At 38.4% G+C, this 25,313-nt stretch overlaps 1 protein-coding gene across 1 annotated transcript; it reads left to right on the top strand.

Annotated features, from left to right (window-relative positions):
* Positions 1-1,948: 1,948 nt before the first annotated feature.
* On the top strand, positions 1,949-20,437 carry egf (epidermal growth factor). Its single transcript, XM_023397986.2, has 23 exons — positions 1,949-2,100; positions 5,048-5,247; positions 5,424-5,605; positions 6,256-6,483; positions 6,685-6,887; positions 7,022-7,135; positions 7,309-7,431; positions 9,516-9,638; positions 10,032-10,157; positions 10,384-10,520; positions 10,900-11,048; positions 11,414-11,518; positions 11,840-12,063; positions 12,809-12,976; positions 13,329-13,478; positions 13,566-13,646; positions 13,749-13,865; positions 14,356-14,478; positions 14,876-15,041; positions 15,989-16,153; positions 17,594-17,696; positions 18,031-18,127; positions 18,242-20,437. The coding sequence occupies exons 1-23, from the start codon at positions 1,974-1,976 to the stop codon at positions 18,445-18,447; spliced, it is 3,417 nt and encodes a 1,138-aa protein (XP_023253754.1). The 5' UTR covers positions 1,949-1,973; the 3' UTR covers positions 18,448-20,437.
* The last annotated feature ends 4,876 nt before the right edge of the window (positions 20,438-25,313 follow it).

Below are 25,313 nucleotides of genomic sequence, written 5' to 3'. Positions count from 1 at the left end.
TATAGCAGGCCAGTGGAAAACTGATTACATGTAAGTAGTGACAGAGTATATACCAACATGGCTAAGACTGTTGTGTGGTTGTGGAAACATTTTGTAATCTATGCTATGCACTGGGTCTAATAAGCTGGATTTGCTTCCAATTTGACTTAAATGTGAAACAAACTTGCCCTTAGCATTTTCAGCCGGAGGTCAAGCACAAAGCCATCAATCTTAAACCTGCAATCCATTAACTTTAACCTCACTCAAATAACAGTAAAGTTTAAGGAGCACTTATTTCTTAGGTTTTTGCACATTGTTGTTGACACTGAATGTAGAAGAAAATAACAATATCAGCAGCCAAGTAATCTGAACACAAATACAGTATATTATTAAATTCATGACGGTATTAGTACCAGCAGGTGGGACCTGGCAACCCTGATCAATATTTTTCCATAGCAGATGGGAGCTGGGTGGATGAAGCAGCCAAAGCAAATGTGCTATTTTAGGTGTTTCACCACTCTCAACTTTGTATCATATAAACTTTAGTAAGAGTGATGATTTTGCAGGTATTACTATCAGCATGACATTATTTCAATCAAAAGTTGCATAGTCTCAAATGCTTTATAATGTAACAGCTTCAAAGTGACTCATCCAGATGGAATTAAGAAGTGTTCGTTTTACAAAAGCAATGACATGATGTAGCATCTAATATGGCTGCAGCATCTACACTCTTTCTCCTAGATAACAGACTTAACTTGATGATTCAGACCCACGTGTACTTGTCATTCAGTGCAACAGTTACCTGAAAAGAAATTAACATTATAATTGTCTGCCCGGGGTGAAACCGTGGGAAAAGGTCAGTGCCCGTCAGACTGCTAACATTACTCAGGAGACAAGGCAACGTTCTCAGCCGTGTAAATCTTCTACTTCTCCTATACAAGCTTACTGGTGACGTTGTTGCTGACAATATCCTAGTCATTGGAGGGTATGAATAGAGGTTTTGGTTCCTGCTGTCTGTTAGCTGTTCTCCTGGGTAAAAAGAGGACAAACAATTTAGGGATAATCAGCTCCACTCCTGCTCCGTTCTCTATAAATTACTCATTTTACCGATTCCCTCTGGGAGCCAAATGAACGTCAACAGGAGACAGTCTGACACACTGGCTTCTCATTCACACACACGACACAAAACAGAGTGTCTATTGTGTGTGTGTGTGTGTGTGTGTGTGTGTGTGTGTGTGTGTGTCTCAGTCATGTGTAAATTATACTTGTACTGTAAGTGTAGGTAATTTATGAATGGTGTAATAGTCTGGAAAAAATACCCAAAGTCAATTTTGTTCCCCAATGAATAAATAATTGAATATCTCAAGGTTGTGTCCGGTCTAATAGCCCATCTCCCCGCCTCCCTCTGCCAGACACAAAAACTCCAAACAGACGCATCCATCCACACACAGAATGGACATGGGTCAGGGGGTGGGGTGAGGGTAAGATTTGTTATTATGTGGGACCTTTCTTCAGCCCAGCCTCATTTCTTGCATATTCCACATTCTGCTTGAGACACTGACTGCAGCTTAAAGAAGATCTTGCTCCAATACTGGACTAGCATGTGCAAAATTTACCACGGGGGTGTCAGGAATTTCAATCTTTGCTTCCAAAACAGGCTGGCACCCTGGGGGCAAGGTGGGGAGTGAGCAGGATCCCACACACTTTTCTTTTTTTTTCCTCTTTTGGTCAAACACTGCAATAGCAGTATCACCCTCTTTATTGAGTCCATCTTTTCACAGTGGATTTGCATCTCTCTCATCTCTTAGCATGACATCACCTGGTATGTAAAGTTCCTGTGTCTCTAGGGTTAAAGCCGTCGACAAGGATGTCAACAGTCTGTAAGCAAACGTTGCTTGATTTTGGGGAATTCTTGTGCGCCAGCTCTGATAGTGGGAATGCCTGAGAAACAGTGAACAAGTGCAGCTCCCAAGGCAGGGAAAAGGCGCAGGATTATGTTGGCAGCAACGATCACAGCAGTGCTGATCTATTTCATGGTGCAAAACTCTGGAGCCTTGGCCCTCAGAACAGGATGCTGGGATGAACGCCTATCACGAGCGGGGAGAAACAGCAGCTGTGCGGGTGAGTTTGACACCTCTCCTGTCCAGAGCAATAATTCCAAATCACAGTACTGTCAGAAGTGATTCTAAAAGTACTGTAGTCCACCAGATAGTCTGTGGTATATGGAGGTCTATTGTTCTTTAAACCATGTGTGTCAGTAGTCTGTTGATTTTAACAAGTACAGTATACACTATCAGCAACCATGTCAAGTACTATTACAACTGTGATAACTGCTATTCTGCCTTGGGCTAGTGCTCAGATAAAAAAAACAAACCTGACATTGTGTAAAATAACACAAGAACTACCCCATCTCTAGAAAGAGCAGAGCAACAGATGGTAAAAGACAGCCACTCTTCAGTGTGTGTGGCAAAGTGAACTTGGCTAAGCAAACAATATAATGCACTGTAGCAAAGGTACAGTACACTGGCCTGTGCTGAGTGGGTGTATCTCAGACTGAGCCCAAGTTTTTTGTGGGATGTCACAAGGACGTCACATGAAGCTTACAGGTAGTGACTGCTGACGTCTAAAAGATTATTTCCCTGAAGGAAAAGCGACTGTCATAACTGATGACTTTAGCTTTATCTCAACAGAACATAATGAAGAGTAATGATGAGTTGTCTCTACAATAGCCATTGATAAATTCTTGTCACTATTTGGTGTCCTCCACTGATAGATCAAAGGTCAAGCTTAAGAACATCATCATCTGAGTTGGTTTAGTTTCCTCCGCACTCAAGCAGGTGTATACTTATCAGCCAAAGTCGGTCTCACAATGAACAAGATGTATTTTATTTAAACAAAAAACTACATTCTAGCATCCTCACGCAGCAAATATGAGATAACAAAACATCCAGGGGCATTTTTCCCCCTTTTTCTGTGTTCCTCCTAATGAAAATGTATTGATCTTAATCAAGCCCATTTTCCAGTTTGCACAATGTTGTGCCAAATTTGCAATTATACCTCGGTTCACTAGAAATTAGTTGATCACACCCCAAAGGCTGTGCAAGAAATAAGGGGCCACACACTCTATGCTGCTTTCACTGACATCACTCTAGAAATCTGGATAATATGAAACATCTTCCTCACATCTATTCAAAAAATGAATATAAACTTCTAAATTATCATGTGTAATTTCATAAAGTAATACTGGGCTATATTGTGTGATTTTCCTTTAACTGAATTGAGAATTCATTTATAGATAAAAGAACCAGATGGAGAGGTCTAGTTTTTGGCTATTTCAATTAATTAAATTACCCGATAGTTATAATACCTCAACATATTAACAAAACAAGTATTTCTTTATTGCCGTAAAGTAGTCCTGCTCAGTAATCTGCAACATTGTCCACAAAAGCCAAATACAGCTACATATATACTACCCTGGTATAAGTGGTATGCGGAAATGTCTTTTATATGTTATATATTGTCATACCGCTCAAACCCTTACAGTCTATGCAATGTTGCATCTCCAATACTCAAGATTGTTTTGATGAGCAACAGGATTGCATTGGCCAATCCAATGGACTGACTCAACAGCCAAAATTACCACTCAAACTGCCCTAATAATATTTATCATGATGAAAAACGGGAAATCAATGTCCATAATGTTTGCCTTCCCAGGCATTAGGAGTATCCTGATTTGTTTCACTCCGCTGTCAGATCCAATAACTATTGTAAAATGGAAAATGTTCTGACAGCACCCCTTTTCCCCAATAACCATATCCAATGAGCTGAGCTTACTCGGACTAGAATAACGTTGACCACCCTGTGAACTTGTCAATCAATGATTCATCAGGATGTCTCCTAGCAACTCAGCACCAGTGGCTGTCTTAGGGAGCTCAGGCCAGACATTTCATTATGTTTGTCTGGTGTTGCTCATTGTTTTCTTCATTCCACAGAGTTAAGAGCAGTATCCATGGTTGCACATGACCATGATAGACCAGAGCAACTTCTATCAATAGCAATTCGGAGATCGAATTAGGCCAGTTTGTCAAAGTTCAACTGTTTGGACAGCAAATTACATGTCTGTATTAAGAAATAATAATTTGTACAACTGACATGTTGATATGAACATGCACTCCTTGTAAATTTAGATTTATTATTTATTTATTTAATATATATATAAAAAATATTGCCAAGTTTTTGATGTTCAGAGCTGTTTCAGAACTTCAGCGTGTTAACATTTGATTTCCTAAAACCAAAACCTATGAGAAGAAAGTGACACTAACTGCTTCAGCTATTAACTTAGTTCATAGCAGAATGTTGTCAGAGAGTCAAAGGATAGCACAGGAGCTGTTTGTTGCTAAGGGATGATGTATCGCCTGCCCTGAACTTCACCCCATTACAGCCAGGCTCTTCATCAGATTGTCTGACAAATTTACCGACAACTGCAGATTGGCACAAAGATGGAAGAAGCGACTATTGAAAAGTTGGGTTAGTCAGAGGACAAGCCTTGTAAAAGGACAGAAACATCTGTGTGCATCAAATCTCATTCACAATTCAAACAAAAATCCAAACAAGTATGCTGTTGTGAAGCATTTAGTGAATAAAATGTTTTTTTAATCTTTCTGATTTTCAACCACGCCTGATTTGAGGGTCAATCCAAATCCTGGGGCCAATTCAACATGTACCTTTAAAAATAACCCTATAAACACACAGAAGCATGTCTTGGATGAATTAAGCAGGTTGGGCTGGTGGACACAAATATATAGCCATAAAAAAAAGAAAAAAAAAAACAATATGGCACTTTCAGACAACATTTGGAAATAAAAAGTTTCTCAGATTACAAACCATGTTAAAACTTTAGTCACCTAATGCAACCATTGTTGTGGGTGACATTGTTTATACCATTGCGCTGCCAAGTGAGAATACTGAGTTACCCTTGTCTACCAATATGGAGCTTTGGAAAGATCTGTACTGTGTGTTTTAGTGTTTAGATTCACATAAGAGGTGTGTGACTTTTGATTTTGTTAAGCTATACAGCCCTTCCTGTTATTCGGTCACGGTAAAGCCATTCATCGGCTGGACCTCGATGGGAGGAACCAGAGAAGGCTCGTGGCTGGTGTGGGAAGTTCTATCCTGCTCGACTTTCATTTCAGACAGGAGGGAGTTTACTGGGCTGACAAACACACTGGGGTCATCTACAAAGCATCAGTGAGAGGAGCACACAAACAGGTGATTATGTAACAGCTAACACTAACCCCAGCAAGGAACTTCACTGATGCAAATGGATTACCAGTCCCTTGTATGAAATATATTCAAACTTGAATCCATCTACAGTAACAGATCAGTATGGCAGTTAAGGATCACCAAATCACAAAAACTCAAATGTTAACTTGTTTGTTTTCCAGAAACTCTACTCATCTGACAAACACATTTCAGGCCTTGCAGTGGACTGGGTTTGGAACAGTGTGTACTGGACAAGTCGAGAAAAGGGAAAAATCAAGAGAATGGATTTAAACGGGAAAAATGAGAGAACTCTTCTAAGACACTTGACCCAACCAAGTTCTATAGTTGTTGACCCCACTAACAGGTAATCCATTCTGCATTAGACTTTTATGTTTGTCATGACGGACCTTTGTGTCCTCATGTAGGCAAGTTAGAGGACAGGTCAAATGAGATTACATTTATAACTCCCATGCTTCTGCGCACACAGTGGAGATTCCTGGCATTTTTTGTGTTTCTACTGTATAAATGTTTCATCTCCCTCCATTAAGCACGGCTTGCACAGAGGTGCAAAAATGCCAGACTGACTCTGACATACCACCGATCTGTCACGTAAAAGACAGCTCGTTTTTAGCCAGGGAGTCATTTTATTGCATTTTTGGTCTAGTAGACTGGCAAGTAGATACGCCAAAGCAAATACTGGCAGAGAGGGATTTATATTAATATTTCAGAATATTTCACCGTGATAATAAAATGCCATGAGCATATTTTAAATTACTTTTTACTTTTCTAAACATGACTAAAATGTGACTATAAGGCAAAAGGTTCATGAGACTCCTGAGTAGGGGTGAATATTAGCATTCAGGGACAAATGGGGACATCAGTAGAAGCATCTAACTAAAAATGGCAATATTCTGTAACAAAGTAGGACACAAAGGGAGCAAAAAAAACAATGGTGAAGTTTCAGAATACTTCATTGCGCAGCCATCTTTCTCAGTTCCAAACATACGTTTGCAGGTTCCTTTTTTGGCTGTCCGGTGGAATGACTCCGAGTATCCAACGCTCCGATGTGACAGGACAGATGAAAACCACGCTTATTAAGATAGCCGAGCAACTGAAAGCCCTGTCGATTGACAGAGAGGACAACAGACTGTTCTGGGTTCAGTTTGGTCTGCAAGGAGAAAGTGCCATCGCCTCTTGCGATTACAATGGGAACGCCTTGCACATCATAGATCAGCCACTTCGGTGAGCATGTCATTGTATTCAAATCAGTTACTCATCCTTTTTACTTTTGTCACTGAATCTCCAACAGGCCAATATTGAGACGTCTGAAATTATCTAACATCATTTCTCAGTGAAGAAAGACATTTCAATAAGTGTCAAAGATTCCAGAATTAAGGCATTGTGATTATTTCTATTAATGTTTTATTGTTTTGTTTTTGTTAGGTCTCAGTCACTGGGGATATCAGTTTTTCTGGAGCACTTATACTACAGTGATGCTGCATCTCGGGTTATAAAACAAGTGAACAAGTACACTGGTGGAAAGGCACTGGATGTTAACATAAAACAAATGGCAAAACCCCCAGTTGACATCAAGGTGGTACATGCCCTTAACCAGCCGCTGGCAGACTCCCCATCATCTTTTCCAGGTTGTGGCTGAACTTCGACATTTAAAATTGCTCTGTAGCATCTCACCATTTTATTATTTTTATTTACATTGTACTGTATATATATGAAAATGAAAATGTTTTGATAATCTATTTTTGTTAACCCTTTCAAACAGAGTGTGACAAACAGAGCGGAAACTGTGTGAATGTGTGCTCCAATCTAGCTGAGCAGGGGGTTTGCCAGTGCAGTGAAGGCTTTGCTCTCAGTAAGCAAGGCACTTATTGTGAAGGTTGGTATGTTTGCCATTAAATCAAAGAATTAAAAAAAAAAAAAAAAAATCGCAATAAAACATTTTTAGTTCAGTCAGTGCATTTTTACTAAAGTCAGTATGAATCTCAGGAATTTCAGGGTAATATATTTATGAAAAAGTTATACCACACTTTTTGTCTATGTGCGCCATAGATGTAAATGAATGTGCCCATTGGAACCATGGCTGCTCGCTTGGTTGTGAAAACATCCCAGGCTCCTATTTCTGTACCTGTCCTAAAGGATACGCCCTCCTTCCAGACAGGAAGACATGTCAAGGTAGAGTGGAAACAGATTTGCTATTATTAACACGTTGATCATAACTAATGTCTATTCTATTCTTTTGTGTTTTGATTTTTCTAATGGGTTTATTAGAGATGTGAAGAATTGATATCACACAAACAATAAATTAGCAGATGAAGTTACGCAACTAGTTGACAACGATCAATTCAATTTTCCTAGCTGTGCAGAATCCCTGTTTAGTGAAATAAGAACAAGAGAGGAAACATTTTGGCTTTATTCAAAAAGTGTTAACAGTTGCACTGTCTTTCAGTATAATTAATATAACTCTGGTTTGGACTAGATCATTATCTTTTTTGTGTGTGTTATGAAAGGTGGCATTTGTCCCACAGACACTACCTTGACCCTACTGAGCCAATAAAAAGGCTGGGTCACAGACAACCAGACAGACCAGACATATGTGAGCTGCCAATTGTGTGTTAGGTTACTTTGGGTCACTTGTCGCACTCCTGAAGGCCTGGTAGTGGTTAGACTGAGAGGCTGTTTAAAGCTCATGAGAACAAGGATGTTAATAAATGTTATTATCTAACAATCTACCTTTTTAGGATTAGATCAATATATCAGTTTGATGGCCTGTATTAAAAATGTAATAGTGGCTGTTGGAAATGCTTGATAGTTGTTAATTTGGCCAGAAACTGGTCAAAATGAGAGATTCTGATTGCTAGCTCTAAATATTGGCTGTCAGGAGCTACACTGAAACATATACTGTTTGAAAACTTTTTTTTTTTTGTAATTACACTAATTCAGTTATTCCATATAGCTTTTCTATGTGTCTGGTCATTGCTCTCTGCCATAATGCAGGTCTGTTGTCTGCCTGCATAACAGATTGTTTTTAAGTGAACAGATACCGCAGACAATCTAATATTTTTGGCACAAACATGCTTTGCAGTCATGAGGGAACGTATAAGAAAATCTTTATTTAGTTAAATAAATTGGTAAGAACAACTGATTTTGACAAGGATTTTTAAGAAATATAGAAATCTTTTTTGTTTAATGATTAAATTTAGTGTTGGGTATTTAGTGTGTGTTTAGTGTATTCCTAAATTTTAAATTTTTCATTTAATAATGGTGATCTTAAATCATCAAAAAAGATGCGGTTGGTTTCTGACCAAATTTGCCATTAAAAGCTACAGTGGTGTCTACACAGTGATTAACTTCATAACATATTAAAAGACATTATGGACACATCCTAATCTCTTCTCTTCTAATCTCACAGCTGAGAGGCCAATACAACAGGAAAGGTTCACAGACACAATGAGATTAGATAACGAGATGACATTTTCAATAGGGAACATATCTGGTCAGCAGCTTTGTCTCTCTAAGCCGTCTAAGTAGACAACCTTTGCCAAGGTCCACAAGAAAACAAACATGCAGCCAAGCAGCAGACTAGACAATGGAGACAGCAGCAGAGATTACATGGAGGAGGTGGATAGAGTGACGCTGCTTACGTTTTTTGTTTTAGACTCAATAAAAACAATAGGGAAAAGATTAATTCACAATAAACAAAGGCACTTAAAAAAGCAGTTTTTCATGTAAATTGCTTCAAGTAAAATTTGAATTTTTTTTTCCATGCCATCTTTCATCATTTTCATGTGTAGTACAGTTCGTCCTGCACATTTACACATAATGTATTCTTCAATTAATGTTCAAAGTACAGTATGTAGTTCAAAAAGCAAGCAAGCTAGCGCAATAATTTTACCTGTTACCAGTAGGAAGAAGTCAACAGTAAGAGGCACAGCAACTGCTCCTGTAACTATTTCACGTTAAATTCATATCTGTATATTGTCTGTGTATACATGGAGCATATTCACAAGTACAGGAGATACCACACTCCTGTGAGGTAACATTACATCACTCTCACAGTGTGGGCTTAGGCTGCACTCTCATCGCACTTTAACAGCAGAAATACAGCACACTTCATACAGGGACTTTACCAGAGCTTGTTGTCCATCTGTTTGTCCACGTTTCTATTAATTAATTTTTATTTGCTTAGATCAGATTTTTACCATAACTGTTAAAATGGAAAATAGTGTTTTAAGATATACATTTCTTTCTACAATCAGAGATCATACCATGTGAAGGCAATATGACTAAGTGTGGCCATGGATGTCTGAAAACAGATGAGGGTGACATATGTGTGTGCCCTGAGGGATCATTACTACAGGAGGACGGACAAGCCTGTACTGGTATGGACAATATTACAGTGAAACTAAAATCTACCTAATATTCATAACTTTATGGAATTATTTAACACACACACACACACACACACACACACACACAATCTAATACCAAAACAAATACTGCGAGGCAAGAAAGCGGCCTTTCTATTTTGCTTCATTTAATAATGGAGTTCCAAATTTATAGTGGGGTTCAGGTAAAATCAGGGGAGACAAAGTGTGCAACAACACAGATGGATTTTCTCTCATCAGTAATAAAAGTTACAAGACGGAAGGAGTTTTAAGCTGTTAAAAAAAAGCAGTATTACATAAATACATGGAGCCAAGTCCTGTTAGAAAATGGAGCATGTTTGAAGAGAACATAACTTATCTGTGTAACACTATTTTTGGCTGTTGCAGGCTGCTCATCTGTAGACAAAGGGGGTTGCAGTCAGCTCTGTACTCCCGTCACCCCTAGTAGGTGGCAGTGTGGTTGTCTGCCTGGCTACCAGCTCCACCAAAATGGCAAGCGCTGTATTGCTACGGGTGAGTCATACCACGCCAAAGCAGAAAGCTGAGGCGCATAAGCCCACACAGATGAACAGACTTCCTATCTGTCTAAATCTCACTGTTTATCTTCTGCTTCCACAAACACAGTCTGCAAATGACAAAGAAAAATTTGCAAAGAAAAGCAAATTATGAGTTTAGTGTGTTAACATCTACTACAGTACAACTGATCTGATTATAAAAACACTGCCTTGGTATTTTTCAGGACCACCACCGTATCTGCTAGTTGCTAATTTAGTAGATGTACGAAGAATGAATCCTGATGGCACTGGTGATCAAACCCTGGTGGAGGAGCCCAGAGGAACAATCATAGCTTTGGATTATGACCCGGTCCAGAACGATGTAAGATGAAAACCCCTTTCATTTAGTATCGTCATTTTGAGTCAGATTTTTTTTATTAGTTGCTGTTGTAGTAGAGTATGAGTGTGTGTTGATGTACTTTACTAACCTCCTACACTCTCATGACTCCTACAGAGCAGCACATTTAGGTGGATGAGATTCAGGTTTTGGTGCAGGCATCCAATGACACCTAGTGGACAGACGCTGTAATTTGATGGCCTATAGGTTGCACCAATGTTTAATCAAGAGTCATTTAACCTTTAGTTCACATTTTGGTAGTTTCTGGTGTTCTCCGTTTAGATTATTATCTGCATGTTTTACCATTTGCCCATTTTATATGATAAATGTGTCTTCATGAAAAATTTCTGTATGCATTTTGAAGGTGTACTTTGCTAGTACAAGCCAGAAGACAATAGAGCGGATCGATCTGAACGGTGGGTCCAGAGACATTGTTGTGTCTGAGAATCTGAACTCTCCAGAGGGACTGGCCATTGACTGGGTTCACCGCAGGATGTACTGGACTGATAAAAGGTTTGTGGTGTGTGTATATAAGTAAATTCAGCTGATCCATTCCATGAAAAGATGGTTTCATTTAGTGCTAGACTTATGAATCTTGTGTAGAAATTTTACTTTTATTTTTCTATGCTGGGCCACACTCTGTTGATGTGACTTTCAGTGCTTAGGTCAGTGTCGATTATGTCTGTCTGTTTTGTTTTTATTAAACCTCAAGCAAACCCTGTGAAGCATTGGCAACAGGCATTTTAAGTAATTTTTGTGTGGATAAAGTTTATAGTATTTTCAGGTAATTGTTATGTTGCTAAACATTAACAAAACTGACGTGACTTTTGTTCTCTGTTTTACTCTCTTTTGTTTTTACTTGTACTGTTGCGCTCCAGCCAGTCGACTGTTGACTGCAGTACCTTGGTAGGACTGAACAGAGAAACCATTGTGAGAAAAGGGCTAGAAAAACCAAGAGGAATCGCAGTCCATCCTTTGGCAAAGTGAGTATGCCAGGAACCATACATGCACCAGTTCTTTCAAACAAGGCAAATTTTCAGTATCTCAATAGCAGCTCTACTTGTTGAATTACCCTGGAAAGACCACTGAATTTTTGTAACCATCATTCTGGACTTTAACACTGCCCCCCTTTTCTATTAAGTAGTTTCAAAGTGAAAAGAATAAAAACTTTTCTTTTTGTTTTATATTCTGTAAAGTCATATCATTACCAAGAGGTCCTGTTTTAAATACTATATTATTTAAAAAAAAATTCTAAATGGGATTAATAAGTATCTGCCTAATATACTTCTTTTTGTTGTTTTGAGGAAGTTGTTCTGGACTGATATGGGAGCCCAGCCTGTGGTGGAAAGTGCCTCTTTAGACGGGAAAGTTCGGACTGTCATTGCTAGCACCAACCTTGTGTCACCTAGTGGCCTGGCCATCGATTTCACAGAGGATCGTCTGTTCTGGTGCGACCAGCGGAGGGGTCTGGTGGAGACTGCTGCCCTGGATGGCTCAGACCGACGGATCCTGTTAGAGAACCAAGTAGGTGAGGCTTGTTTGAAACATGCACATGCAAACATGTAGAGGTGACACTGTACTGGAAAGTACATCATTAAGTATTATAATACAAGACAGAATTGTTTATGTTAAAATCAGGGCCATAATACACCTGAGCCTCACAGTTAGAGATGATAAATACATTTACAGCTTTCGAACTACAACTGAGACTGACATACTAAATCTATGTGTGGGTGCAGCTGTATTTGCTAAATGTTGATTTAAGCCTGAGAAAGTACTGTACACTTTAGACTGATGAAGGCAATGCTGCATCTGACAACACAGAGCTAAGTCAAACAAGCTGAGCCTTAGATGCACTGAGCAGCCACCATACAAGGGGAAGAAAATTACCTAAGTGCACTGTGGACTTGGCGTATGTCAATTAAAACTTTATCCAAACCTTTCATTAATTTATCTGTAGATGCAGCAGTCTGCTGAGAACGACAATACCTTGTTCAGAAAGCCGTCAAATGCTTATCACATGCATCTTCTTGCTTTCCAATAACCCACGCTATCATTTCAGTCCAGGTTATAAATGTAGTCCTCCTAAATACACACAACATTTCTACCAGTTGTCCAATTTACTCTTTCATTCAGTGACTGTGTTCACTTGAACCAGTGTGTTCTTGCCCTTACTGTAGTCATGGACTTAACTGCTGAACGAACAGAAAATAATTCTCACCTGGTATCACCCAGTGAACTCAATTCTTCCTCCTCTATTCTGATTGGTCCAGGTCGACCTTTTGACCTCGCAGTATTCGGGGACAGGCTCTGGATCTCTGATTGGGAGCACCAGCAGCTGAGGAGCGTACACAAGCGGACTGGGAAGAAACTGCAACGTATCCATGGCAGCATGGTCCACCCAGCATCCATTGTGGTGGTTCATCCCCTCGCTAAACCAGGTACAGAGAGAGAAAACAGGGATTATGATCTGAGGAGTTGGTATATCAACACTAGTAATTAAAAGTGGCATAACAACAGAATAATATTGTATGGCAGGAAGGAAGAAGGAAGGAGGAGAGGAGTCTTCTTCCAGCCAAAACAGTGCTAAAGCGTTTTTGTTATTATTAAGTTTACAAAATTTATATCAACAAAGCAACTTTCTCTACATTCAGTGTAGATGCACAGCCTCTAAATATGATACTTGGATACAGTATATATAGGCCAAGAACAACAGAAAAGATCAAACAAAGAATCCTCTAATCCTTGACATTTCCTGGGCTTCTCATCGTCGATTTGCATCCTTATCTTCAGGGGCAGACGTTTGCCTTCATCTGAATGGAGGTTGTGCCCAGGCGTGTGAAAGCAAACTGGGATTCTCCCACTGCTCCTGTCTGTCAAGTTACATCCTATCAGCTGACGGAAAAACCTGCTTGCCTTCTGATGCTTCAAATGGGACAGCAGGTGATTTATTTTATGCTGGGAGACACTTCTGTAGGAACTCTAAATGATGATAAATGCTAATGATAACCTTACGTATTAACTGTGTAGAATCTGGAGACAGTGAATCCACTGAGTTGACATCTCTCAAGGGCAGTGAGCCAACTCTCTTCACAGACAAGATGGTCTCAGGTAACAGTGCACCTTTACAAAAGAAAATGATTTGTGGTTCCTACCATTCGATATCTTACTCTACCTCCATGTTATGTTTCCATATGTCCCCTTCTCTGTCAGACCAGAATGAGTGTTACTCACTCCGCTGTGATGTGAATGCACAGTGCCTGCTTCATGCTGGCAGCCCAACCTGTTTATGTCTTGAAGGTTTTACGGGTGATGGACAGTCGTGTGTGGGTGAGTATTTCTTCTTCTGTACTATCAAAGTGTCTTAGAGGGATGAAGTTACATATCCTGAAAAAAAGCCTATGGGATAAAAATTTGGCACAGAGAAGGTTTTATCTCACTTTTCTGTAGCAGGGATTTAAACTGCAGGCTACATATTAGCATAGGTGACAGCGCTGGGAATGGAGTGGAATTGAGTTTTTGAAGTAAAAACATTTCTCAGTGGAAGAGCTGCTCGGGAAGCAAAGGTAATGTAAGATAAAAATTAATGAGAGCAGCTAAGTCTTTCAGTAAGTTCTTTATAGGCCAGTTTCAGTGACTGATGCTTTCATCAATGTACCAGCGAGTACGGTCTGCTTATAGAGATTATATTAGATTATATTTTGATGAGAAGGTACCATTAAATTTATGAATTGAAGAATTGTAGACCTGTGATACTTTGAATATGGTAACATTTTAGGTTATAAAAGATTAGTCATCTTTTCTTCTCCCTGTGTTTTAGATATTGATGAGTGTAAACTGGGAACACACAATTGTAACAAAAACGCTGAATGCCAAAATACTTTGGGGAAGTATCTCTGCAAGTGCCAGGCTGGATACCACATCAATGGGAAAACATGTCAAGGTGCGTCTTGAATTTTTACAGCAAATACAGTTTTGAGTACCACTTTTTTCCCCCATTTAGATTATTACAAACACCATGACAAACACTGAAACTATATTCACTCCTGCTACTGATCATCACATGTACTATTTAAAGTGGTGAGATATCAGGCTCAAAGTCAGTAAAGTGGAGGCTTAAAACCACTGTGATTAAGTAACCGGGCTTACTCAGGCGAATCCCTAGTATCTATCATTCTCACATCTGGGATGTAAAATAATCCCTTTTATCATAGACAGAATACAGTGTATATATGAGTCACTTCAAGACACAAGTAGTATTTCAAATAGCAGACTTTGACTGAAGATACACAGTAGTGCCGTACTGTAATCACATCATATCCCTAATCCTCTGTCTCAAGAGCTGGAGACCACATCGACATGGGTGACGACCAGTAGCCCTGCTGAAGTCACCACCCGGCACCACAACAGTAACTCTGTGGAGAACTGCCCCTCCACCCATGAGTCCTACTGTCTATACCAGGGCGTCTGCTTCTACTTTCCTGAAATGGAGTCCTATGCATGCAAGTAAATAAACTTCCAATTGTGTAATCCCTCTATTTGACCTGCCACTTTCGAGTTGAACAGCTTACTGATAGTGTGCTCATGCTTGCTGGCCTTTCTCCGGATTAGATAATTAGATAACACATACGTAACACATTACATAAAAAAGGCTGCTATTCATTTGTTCAAGAGAGGTCGTAATGTTCATTTATGCTCAATACAAACAGATATAAAGTCACTCAGACTGTAATCAGGAGAATATTTAAGTGTTCTTTGGGAAGTATTTTCCTTTTCAAACAGCTTGTCACATCACACTTCTATCTCTGATGTTATTTATGACAGCTGACAAGCTGTAGGTGTCACTGTTGTTCCATGATTAAAGCCACTGCATCATGACAGTGGCTATTGCTACTATTGCTACTTTCTCATATTTAAACACATGCAACATAAAATGACATATGCACAAAAAAAAAATCTGGTGAAAAGCAACATTTTGTGAATGTGATCTTGAATGGTATAATAATATCCAGCTTTAATTGTGGGTTGTAGTAAAGATATTTAAGTTTTGCATATATATATATATATATATATATATAGTTAACATAATTTTTTTCCCTTGCAATGTTCAACAACACTATAGCTCGTTATGTTATTCTTTCCATAGTTTGTAATGTGTACTGCTGTTAACTTCAATGTAGCATAAATCTATAGCCTAAGTGCAGTCAGTCAGGTTCTAACAAAATACAGTTAAGAGAGTTATTATTTAAAATTTAGGATTTTTACATAATTTTGCATTGTATTATATTTAATGTAGCATATGCACATGACCCACTTAGTTGAAAAGCTTGAAGAACGCACTTCATTTCTCAATAGTGGATTCTGATCATTCAGTACATTACATTATTAAATGGCTGGCACATCGGAAAAATTCAGTGTAACTTTTAACTGTGTCTTTGTTGAACCTGTTGCAGTTGTGTATCAGGCTACATGGGGGAGCGCTGTCAGTTCAGTGACCTGGAGTGGTGGGACCTTCAGCAGGCTGAGGAAGAGAAAAGGAGAAACATGGTCATTGCGGCCTGCATGGTCGTCCTCATCTCCCTGCTCTCCATTGCTGCCTGCGTCACCTACTGCTATGGGTGAGAGGACAGGAGGACAAAAAGTGGTACACGAGGACCAAGGCATATAAAATTGTAATGTGAAAAATAAGGAAAGAGGGAAATTAAAAGAGAAAGTGAGAAAAAAGAAGAGAAAAAAAGAATTCCATTTTTATGGGTTTTATAAAAATGGTAAATGTAAGAGTTAAAAAAAAAAGTATATATATATATATATATATATCCACACATACAGTACGTCACAGTATGTGCTGGTGTATGCACGACAGTAATGATGTACAATATAAGCAGTGTTGGGTTTAGTCTGCTGGACACTGGAAGCACGGGGCAGCACAGATAGCCAGGGAGAAGCGGCCTCAACAATGAATGAGCTGACAGCCTTTAGAGGTGTCTATCAAACCCATGGTGGCATGATCCGTGTAATGTAGGTGTCTCAGCATGACAGCAGGGGGTCAGGGAGCAGATCACATGTGGAACGAATGGCAGCATGCAACCCTGGTTAGCTGAGTAAGGAGCATAGGTAAACTACATACTGCCACCCCTCCTCCCTTTTATTTCCACCTGAGCTGTATCTAAGTAGCTGATTTGTTTTACGGTTGTTTCGCTGGCTTACGGACAAGGCTGTTGGCATTCTCCACTCTTTTGACTCACAAAGCACATCCCTCCCCCTCCACATACTACATCCTAACGTTTGCAGCCTTGGTTCCCCCTGTGGAAGCAGCACGCTTTCAATTACATGCTTGGTTTAGCTTGTTCTACAGCAATTACACATAAAAATAGGTCATTTCTCGGCTACAAAATGGAGCCGGTGAGGTATGACCCCAGTGGAAACACTACATCGCCGCCAATAGCTCTACCTCAAATTGCCTTCTGCACTTGACTGCAAGTGCACTTCAGTTTTTGAGTTTGGTGGTTGAGTTTCCTCTGCAACACACACAAATATGTTAAGAGTCACACAGTACACACAGCAATACGGGCAAAAACGCCGTTTGTCATACTCTGTGTTTTTAAAGTCAGACATATAAATATAGCAAATATAGCAAACATACACATACACACGGCCTTTGGGCTAGTACATCACTGAATCTAGATTTATCCTCTCTGGTCGATAGTATGTTAAAGAGATTAAACACACAGAGCTAAGCGACTGAGACCTGTACAGTGTGCTGCATCTGCTGTGCTTTTACACCGTGTGTGTGTGTGCGTGTTCGTGGGGTGCAGTGCTAGATAACATTATTAACAGGCCATAGAGAGTAAAGGTCATTTTGATATTTTCTACCATGATCAATTTGAATGTATAACATTATGCAAGGACACCATCTCTTTGACTTGATAACCATGTAAATGCCATGTGGGTCTTTGAATATCTGTATGTAAAATTATGTGTTGAGCGAGTCTGAGGATTCTTGGGATTCATAAATTAATTAAAATACTGCATGAATGATTTTACCGTCTTCCACACAGAACTAGAAAATTCTTCCACAAACAACCCTCAGTGGATAATGTGAGTGAGACCAGCATGACAGATGAGAGCATGTTAGAAGCCACCACCACCAGCGTGCCTCGGGTAAGACCATCATCACCAAGCTCTCTCATATACGTCTTAAAGTGAAGGAAGCCATCCAGTGAATCTGAGATTAATGTGACTTGACTGATGTGGTCAATAGATTTGAATCTGTGTGGTCTCTGTTCATAACATGCGGAACACACAAGTTCAAATCATCACATTTGAGAGGCTGGAATAAGAGAATATGTGGCATTTTTTCACATTTGTCTTGCTTGAGAAGTGAATGAAATGACTGAAATTATTTTTCTATTAAGCTAATTGATTCATTGACAAATGGTTTCAGAACTAATAAAAACCCATTCACCATTTAATTAATTTCTGTATGAATTTGCAGTTCTACATGCTGGTAGAAAACGGAGTGGAAGAAAAAGTCATCCCTGCCATGGGCTGTCCCAGGAGAGCTGTCTGTCCATCATGCTCTTCAGAGACAGGTACCTGAAACTGACCTTATTCCTTTTATCTTCTTACAACTTTAATGTGAAGAAGTTTTTATGTTTATTTTTTTACCGGCTGCTAAATTATCGTGGTTTTGTTTTCATCACCAGCGGACAACCATGTGTCTGAAGAATCAGAAACGTTGTCCAAACACAACAGAGGGTATGAGTGTTCCATGGTGTCGGCTGTTGCCCTGGAAATCACTAAACCCACTGTCCATCACTCGAGTCCATCACTGTCAAGCTCATATTCCTGTACGTCGTTCAAGCTGACACCACTCTCCCAGACTGCCAGCCCAGAGTCACCCGCTTCTTAGTTCAGCGGAGAGACCGACACCGCTGTACAGTTAAACGCACACATACTGTAACATCTGCCTGATGTACAAACTGCAAATGAAGAGTTTCATTCCACAATGAAATGTGCCGCAAAGTGAACAAGAGCCACTGAAGCTGTTGCCTGGAAAAGTAACTTGTGGCATTTTTGTGTAAAAATAAATTCATGTTTACTTCTCAATTATAGATTTCTATGATACACAATATTTCGGTCAGGCCAGTAGATGTAAGCAATTGTAAATACAGGTATTTGGTAGCAAAAAAAGGAAACTATAGTTAACACACAGACTACAGTGCATTGTAAAAGTAATGAGTGCCATCTTTCATTGAAAAAAAAATAAAATAATGAAATTGTAGATTACCAATATAGTATAAATATCCCTCACCCAGAATACAATGGAGCTGTCAGCTTCAAATAAGTGTATTCTGGGAGGTGGCATGATGGTGTAACACCAGAGTACAATGCTGCATTAATGTTACAGCATAGCCCTCTAATTCTTAATCATTTAACATTAGTAGGCTTAATAATAAAATATTGTTGTTGTAAACTATTTTCCAAAATACAGCATTTGGATTGAAACTCTTCCTTACACTAATATACCTGATACTGTAGCTGACAACTATGTAATATACATGTGTACAGTATGTCTTTCCTTCAAAGTTCTAGAGTAGATCGATATTATCAGGAGTTGTACAAGCTCATAACTTGCTCAAACACAGAGATAAACCAGTGAAAACAGAAAATTAAGAACTACTCCCACTGCTTGCTTTTGAAAATGTCATTGTCATGGACTTTCTAACAAGAACAGCTAAATTTCTGTTTGTCTTTAACCTCATGATCTTAGCCTAGATCCCAGCACCTTCATTCACATCTCTGTTTTGCATGTTTTAGTCACAAGCATTTGCTTTACTCAGGGTGGCATTGCCTACTAAAAATGTTGGACTCCACAGGGTCTTTAAATAGGTTTTCTATTTTTCACCTATCACTGAATAACTGAGGTTAGCCACCATCACTATAAGAATTTCATTCCTAAGACCAAGTCGTGTAAATGCTGTTTATGCAGCCTTTTCATCAAAGCATGAAATGTTTCGAGGTGGAGCACTTACAAGTCTTCACATTTACTTTGGGCTACTGTTACAATTTTTTTTTTTTTTTTTTAAATGATCAAATATCTGAAAATCCCTCTCAACTTCCTTGGATAAAAAAGGTGGTTGTAGGAGAGCAAAAGCTGAACACTGCCTGCCTGCTTGTGTTACAAAGGGACACATTTGTTTTGTTGTTTAGAAATTACTTACATGTTTTCCATATTTGCTATATATTTTATGGAGTAACTGTATGAAGTTTTCCTTTCAGTGTGTTGTATTTTGACCATCGAGGTGGAGCTCTGTCAGGTGCAGTGTGGCTCAGTGAAAACAATTTGTTTCTTGTCTTGCCAATCAATTCAAATTGACAAAACGATATGTAGACGGTATAAAACACAGACTATGCACCACAGTGTGTATTACCATGGTTACATTTAGCCAAGCATAACAACTATCATGTCGGTGCATTACTTAACTAACCTGAGAACTGTGACATTGTTAGCAAACTTGCTATATTTATTCTATACAAAAATCCATGTTTACTTTAGCCAGAGTTCTGCTTAGATCTGTGCTTTTAGAAATAAGATGAGGGTTAACTGAACTGGGTTGATGACTGACTGATGATTGACTGAACTGGACTATTTAGTTTGGAAAGGGAAGGCATCTTGCTATTTACCTAATTTCTTTACAGTACAGAGTTTTATATCCCCTAAACAAGCCAAAAACGGGTCATATTTATTTGGACAGGACAGACAACATCCAGAATTTTTATTCACACAGTTTTCGCCTGATTATTTCTCTTATTTTCGGCAGACATAACTGGAATTAGAAAATTGCAAGATGAAGCTCATTTTTATCTCCCTCAATAAAACTATATTCCCAAAAATCTGACTGTTTTAATAACTGCAACATATTCACCAACATCCTCGGTTTACTAGACACACAAAAATGATTACCATCACTAAACTTTTGCCTTTCTTTACCATCCTTATTTCTTTGAAAAATACACTTTTCTAATGATATTATCTTTGTTATAATTGAAACCTTATTTTGACCATTCAAACCCCATCTCTGTCTCGTTACACCACATCGCACTTCTTCAAAGCTCTAGCCCATGCTCCACTGATGATGCTTTTCTATCCTCCACCAAATCTAACGCTCTAGTGATGTTGGTAGCGATGCTGTCACCCTCCACCACCACCACCACCACCACCCCATCTGTCTATTTCTATCTCTGTCTGTGTCTGCGACTTCGTCTCAAGGTTGACTGGGAATTGTTAATAGAAGGACCCATAGCCTCTTTGTTTCGAGGCAATGGCAGAAAACAAAGCACTTTAACTCAAAAAACCATCAAGGGGCACATAGATATTGATTTTCCTGGCAAGACACACTTATCTATATATATTGGCCTCCATTAGGGCTAACAGATAGGTTAGGGCACCACTCAAAACAGCAGCAGATCAGCCCTCAAGTAAAGATGAAATTGGGCCCAGTGTCAATTTATCTTGTATTACTCATCAATTGGGGCAACAGGGGGCAATAGAGTCACTGACACTGTAAGTAACGGCCCTCAGGGGGTCTCAGTTACGTCTCATTTTTGGAAGCAGCTTTGTTTCAAATGTTAATATAAATATAAACTTGCCACAGTTGCCAATTTATTAGTTGTATTCTATAAATATATTAGTATTTTATTAGTTTACAACAGTCCTGCAATAAATCCTACCTTAAATGAAGGTTATGATATTCTGTTTTTATTGAAAGTGCTTTAGACAGGTGTTGATTCACCTTCATTTTAGAGGATGCAGTTTGTGGTGCCGTTACACTGGCAGCTGTTTCTATTACGCTGTCTATCCCATTTATATTAATGTTGGTTGGCTAAATAACAAAAACTGAACATTATAAGCTTCATGAAGGTAGGGTGTATTGTGGGACTCTTGTATTATGGTTTTAGCTAGGTGCACATCATGAACTTTAAACTGAGTGTCATTGTCTCAAAAACATTAACAGTAATGTGGTTGGGACTCGCTTATTCGTCATCACTATGGATCAACAAAGAATCTGTAAAAGAAAAGAAGTGGGTGACTATATGTACAACAACATGAGTAAAACAGACGCCTGGTAAAGCAGTGCTGACTGGAATAGGTCTATTAAGCTTACTAAGACATAGGACATCCAGTTGCTGTAATCCTAACCTTCTGCAAAGCACTAACCAAACACCTGAACAAAAGTCTGTCTTTTTGATATTGTAAGCTACTTGCTTGTTCATGTAGCAAATCAACTGTTTATTATACCACTAGATACTAGAATAAACCTGTTATTGTACTACTAGATACTACTGTTACTAATACAACCACTGACTTGCTAGTTAGTGAACATTTTCTATGCACCAAAAGTAAGCAGCCTATCTGGATTAATCAGTAGCAGAATTATTAGCTCTCCATCAAAGTCAGCAGACAAATTAGCCATTTTAATTCTGCTGTAATGGCAAAGTTACAAGTTGGACAACAATTCTCTCTCTATACTCACTATTAATGAGCTGGGCACCTCTAATAACGCAACCATCATGATGTGTCCATCATCTGAAAGATGTACAATAAGCAGAATTGTAAAATGTAAAGCTCTCAGAAAGAGACGGAAAGAAGCCAACTGTACATTCAAAATCACCGTCTACATCCAGTCAAATCACTTGCTGTTGATATATAAGAGCATACAAGTTTCAGTTTTAGCTTCGGATTTTATAAACAAATAAAAGCAGCGGGGTTGAATGTGTCAATAGATTCAGAGATCCAGTCAGAAAAGGCTAGAAAGTTATCTTACTAAAGGAATTTCATTTAATAAGTGAATTAATTTAAAGAAAATAATGTGTTCAAATTATGAAGGAAAGAGAGATGATTGGACAAGAAAGTGATTTTTTTTTTTTTTTACAGAAAAAAAAAAAAAACTTACACAAGTGAGTAAGTATTACAATTCATTCTCTACTAGCTAATTTTGTATTTTTCTGCCAGATGGGACTAGCTTTGCTTTATCGCTCACGTCTCCATCCCAGCCCGGAGGACAGCTGATGAGGGCTAAAGAGGGAATTAGCTACCCACTCAAAGGCTTTGCTCTGATCCTTCAGGTCAGTATTTGGTCCCCTCAGCTCTTGAGCAGGACAGAGTAACACTAGTTTGCAAGGATTTTGGCAGATTTAAAATCAAAAGGGGAGGGGGTCTAATGCATGTATTGGACATAGATACATGAGCCAGAATCTATGGGTGGAGGGAAAGTCCCAAACATTAGAGCTTCCTTCATAGTTTTGTCTCCTGAGGGGTAATTGGAGAGAAGGTTTTGAGTAGACTGATTTCAAGCCTGAAATATGCTTTCCCATAAGTGGGAGCCAATCCCAATGTATATCAATGAACATTACCATTACTACAACATGAATGCATCTCACTTAAACTTTGAAAAAGTTTCAAAGTATTCAACAAAACAGACGTGTATTTGAATAGATTTAAGTTATAACTAAACATATTATATATATATATATATATATAAAATTTAATCCAAATCCATTTAATTCAATTTTTTTTTCCAAAATATTTATTCAGGACATATTTTCAAAATACAGCATATGATAGTACATATGAAATCAAATCTTTTTTTCCTGGAACTGTTAATGGATACCCTTAAGTACTGATTCATTGTGTTTAATGTGGGGCTACAACAAACAATTCCATGTATTATAATTATAAACTAATCTGACAGTTATTTTTTTACTCACAGTACTCAATTAATTTTTTGTCTATAAAGTGACAGTAAACAGCAAAAAATGCCTGTTATAATTTCCCACAGTCCAAGCTGATGTTCTAATGTCTTGCTTTGTTAGAACAATCCAAAACCCGAACGTATTCAGTTTACTATCATGTATGACAAAGAAAAGCATAAAATCCTCATATTACAGAAGCTAGAAACAACAAATATGTAATTTTGCTTAAAAAATTACTAAAATGTTTACTCAGATATCAAAATAGTTGTTGATTATTTATTTATTATTTCTCTTGTAGTATAGATATTATTATAGTACTATAGAATTACTGCAACTGGATTTGATCAGGAACATCCAGATACCATGAACACTGGGAGAACTATCATCATTTTGTTGTCTAGTTTTACATTTGAGGCAGGACTGTCTTTGTTCCAGCAGATGGCGATACCGTATAAATAAAACCACTTTGGGTCTATGGTGAGATTATGTGAAAGGTATATTGTGGTTATGGTAGCAGCAGCAATCCCTCAAAAACGATTACTTCTTAATGATTGAGTGTAAGACAGACCCCTGCTTTGACCTTTTAAGTGCAAACAGCTCGTCTGACAGGAGTGAACTTTCTGCATATAGACTAATAAAACAGTGATGACTGTATCAGATCAAAATGGGGGAATGGGGGATGCATAGTAAAGTAATGCACCTCTTAGCTCTCCTGCAAATGTATATCAACACAATAAACTAGACCACATCTGTCTATATTGACTGAGATTAACCATTTTGTGGCATACATTTGATCTTATTGGAAATGTCTACAAAACTGTCACAAAAACAACATTTCTGAAGTCAGTTTGAGACGGTCTAAATCTAGTCTTTTTTTGTTAATACAATTACAGTCTTTCAGAGCCCTACTGATGTACAAAACAAGGTTATACAGTACCGTATGTGTTTGCAGCCCCTTGTCCCCCTCATTGCTCCTCCTAACAAATTATAGTACATTAACAAAAATTATATTATATTAATAAACAAATATATTATTATATTAATAAACAACAACAATAATAATAATAACATACAAGAAAATCTCAAGCCTTTTAAGATTTAAATTATTACAATATATCCTGTTCTGCATAAACTGAGATGCGACTTGTGAAAAAGCTGCCACAAATGAACATCAGAAATATGTCCAACAGTTTCAGTGCATCATTTCACAATCCTGCAGGAAGTCAAACCCATACACATCTCTACTTCATGACAAATCCGTCACTATGACCGACTGTCCATAATCTGCAGCTTAAACTGAACAAACTAAACCATCCATCATGCTATATCCAGTAAAACAGCAACAGTCACCACAACAAAATGTGACAAACACGTCAGACAGGTCTGTTAACAAAAGCTAATAGATCAACACCATGTTCAACAGTGCCAAAATAGAACAGGTCGTTTCTTCTGTGGAACTCTAAACACTGTCATTTTAGTTCTTATATTTTAGGCTAAAAGAATTGGACACTGCATGTGTAAAAAGAGTGTGTTAAAACACAATACAAATTACAAGGCGTTTGCTTAATGCCATAAACAAAGTTCATAGCTAGTGATAAGATATTACATGGGAAGCTGGACACTGGCAAGATGGAAATTTAAAATTTTTATTTGCTTATATATTTCAGGGACAATGCAAACTAAACTAACTAAATGTGCCAGTGTTAGTCCACTAAAAGGCTAGTTTTCAAGGCTGCCACTTGGCCGGGTTAGCCAATTAGCAAAATGACAAACAAATTAAGGAGAGACTTATTTCTTATTATTTCTGAAAACACAACGCACCTCATGTTGAAGAATGCTCATTAGGTGAAACTTTCAACAGTAGGCCAAGTTCGTGACTGTACTCAAATTGGCGTTATTTACTGTTAATTACAGCGCCGCCTTGCTTATGCTGTAGCAACAAAACTAGCGAGTTAAGCTAAGCATTAACTTCAGTCACGCAGCGTCCTTTGTCACACAGGTGGGAAATTATTTTTTTTCAAT

Source organism: Seriola lalandi, unplaced genomic scaffold (genome assembly GCF_002814215.2).
Source record: "Seriola lalandi dorsalis isolate HSWRI2012SDOR001 ecotype SW California unplaced genomic scaffold, Sedor1 jcf7180002054972, whole genome shotgun sequence".
Taxonomy (NCBI): domain Eukaryota; kingdom Metazoa; phylum Chordata; class Actinopteri; order Carangiformes; family Carangidae; genus Seriola; species Seriola lalandi.
The sequence above is the reverse complement of the archived record's forward strand: the minus strand, read 5'-3'. Positions and strand labels throughout refer to the sequence as shown.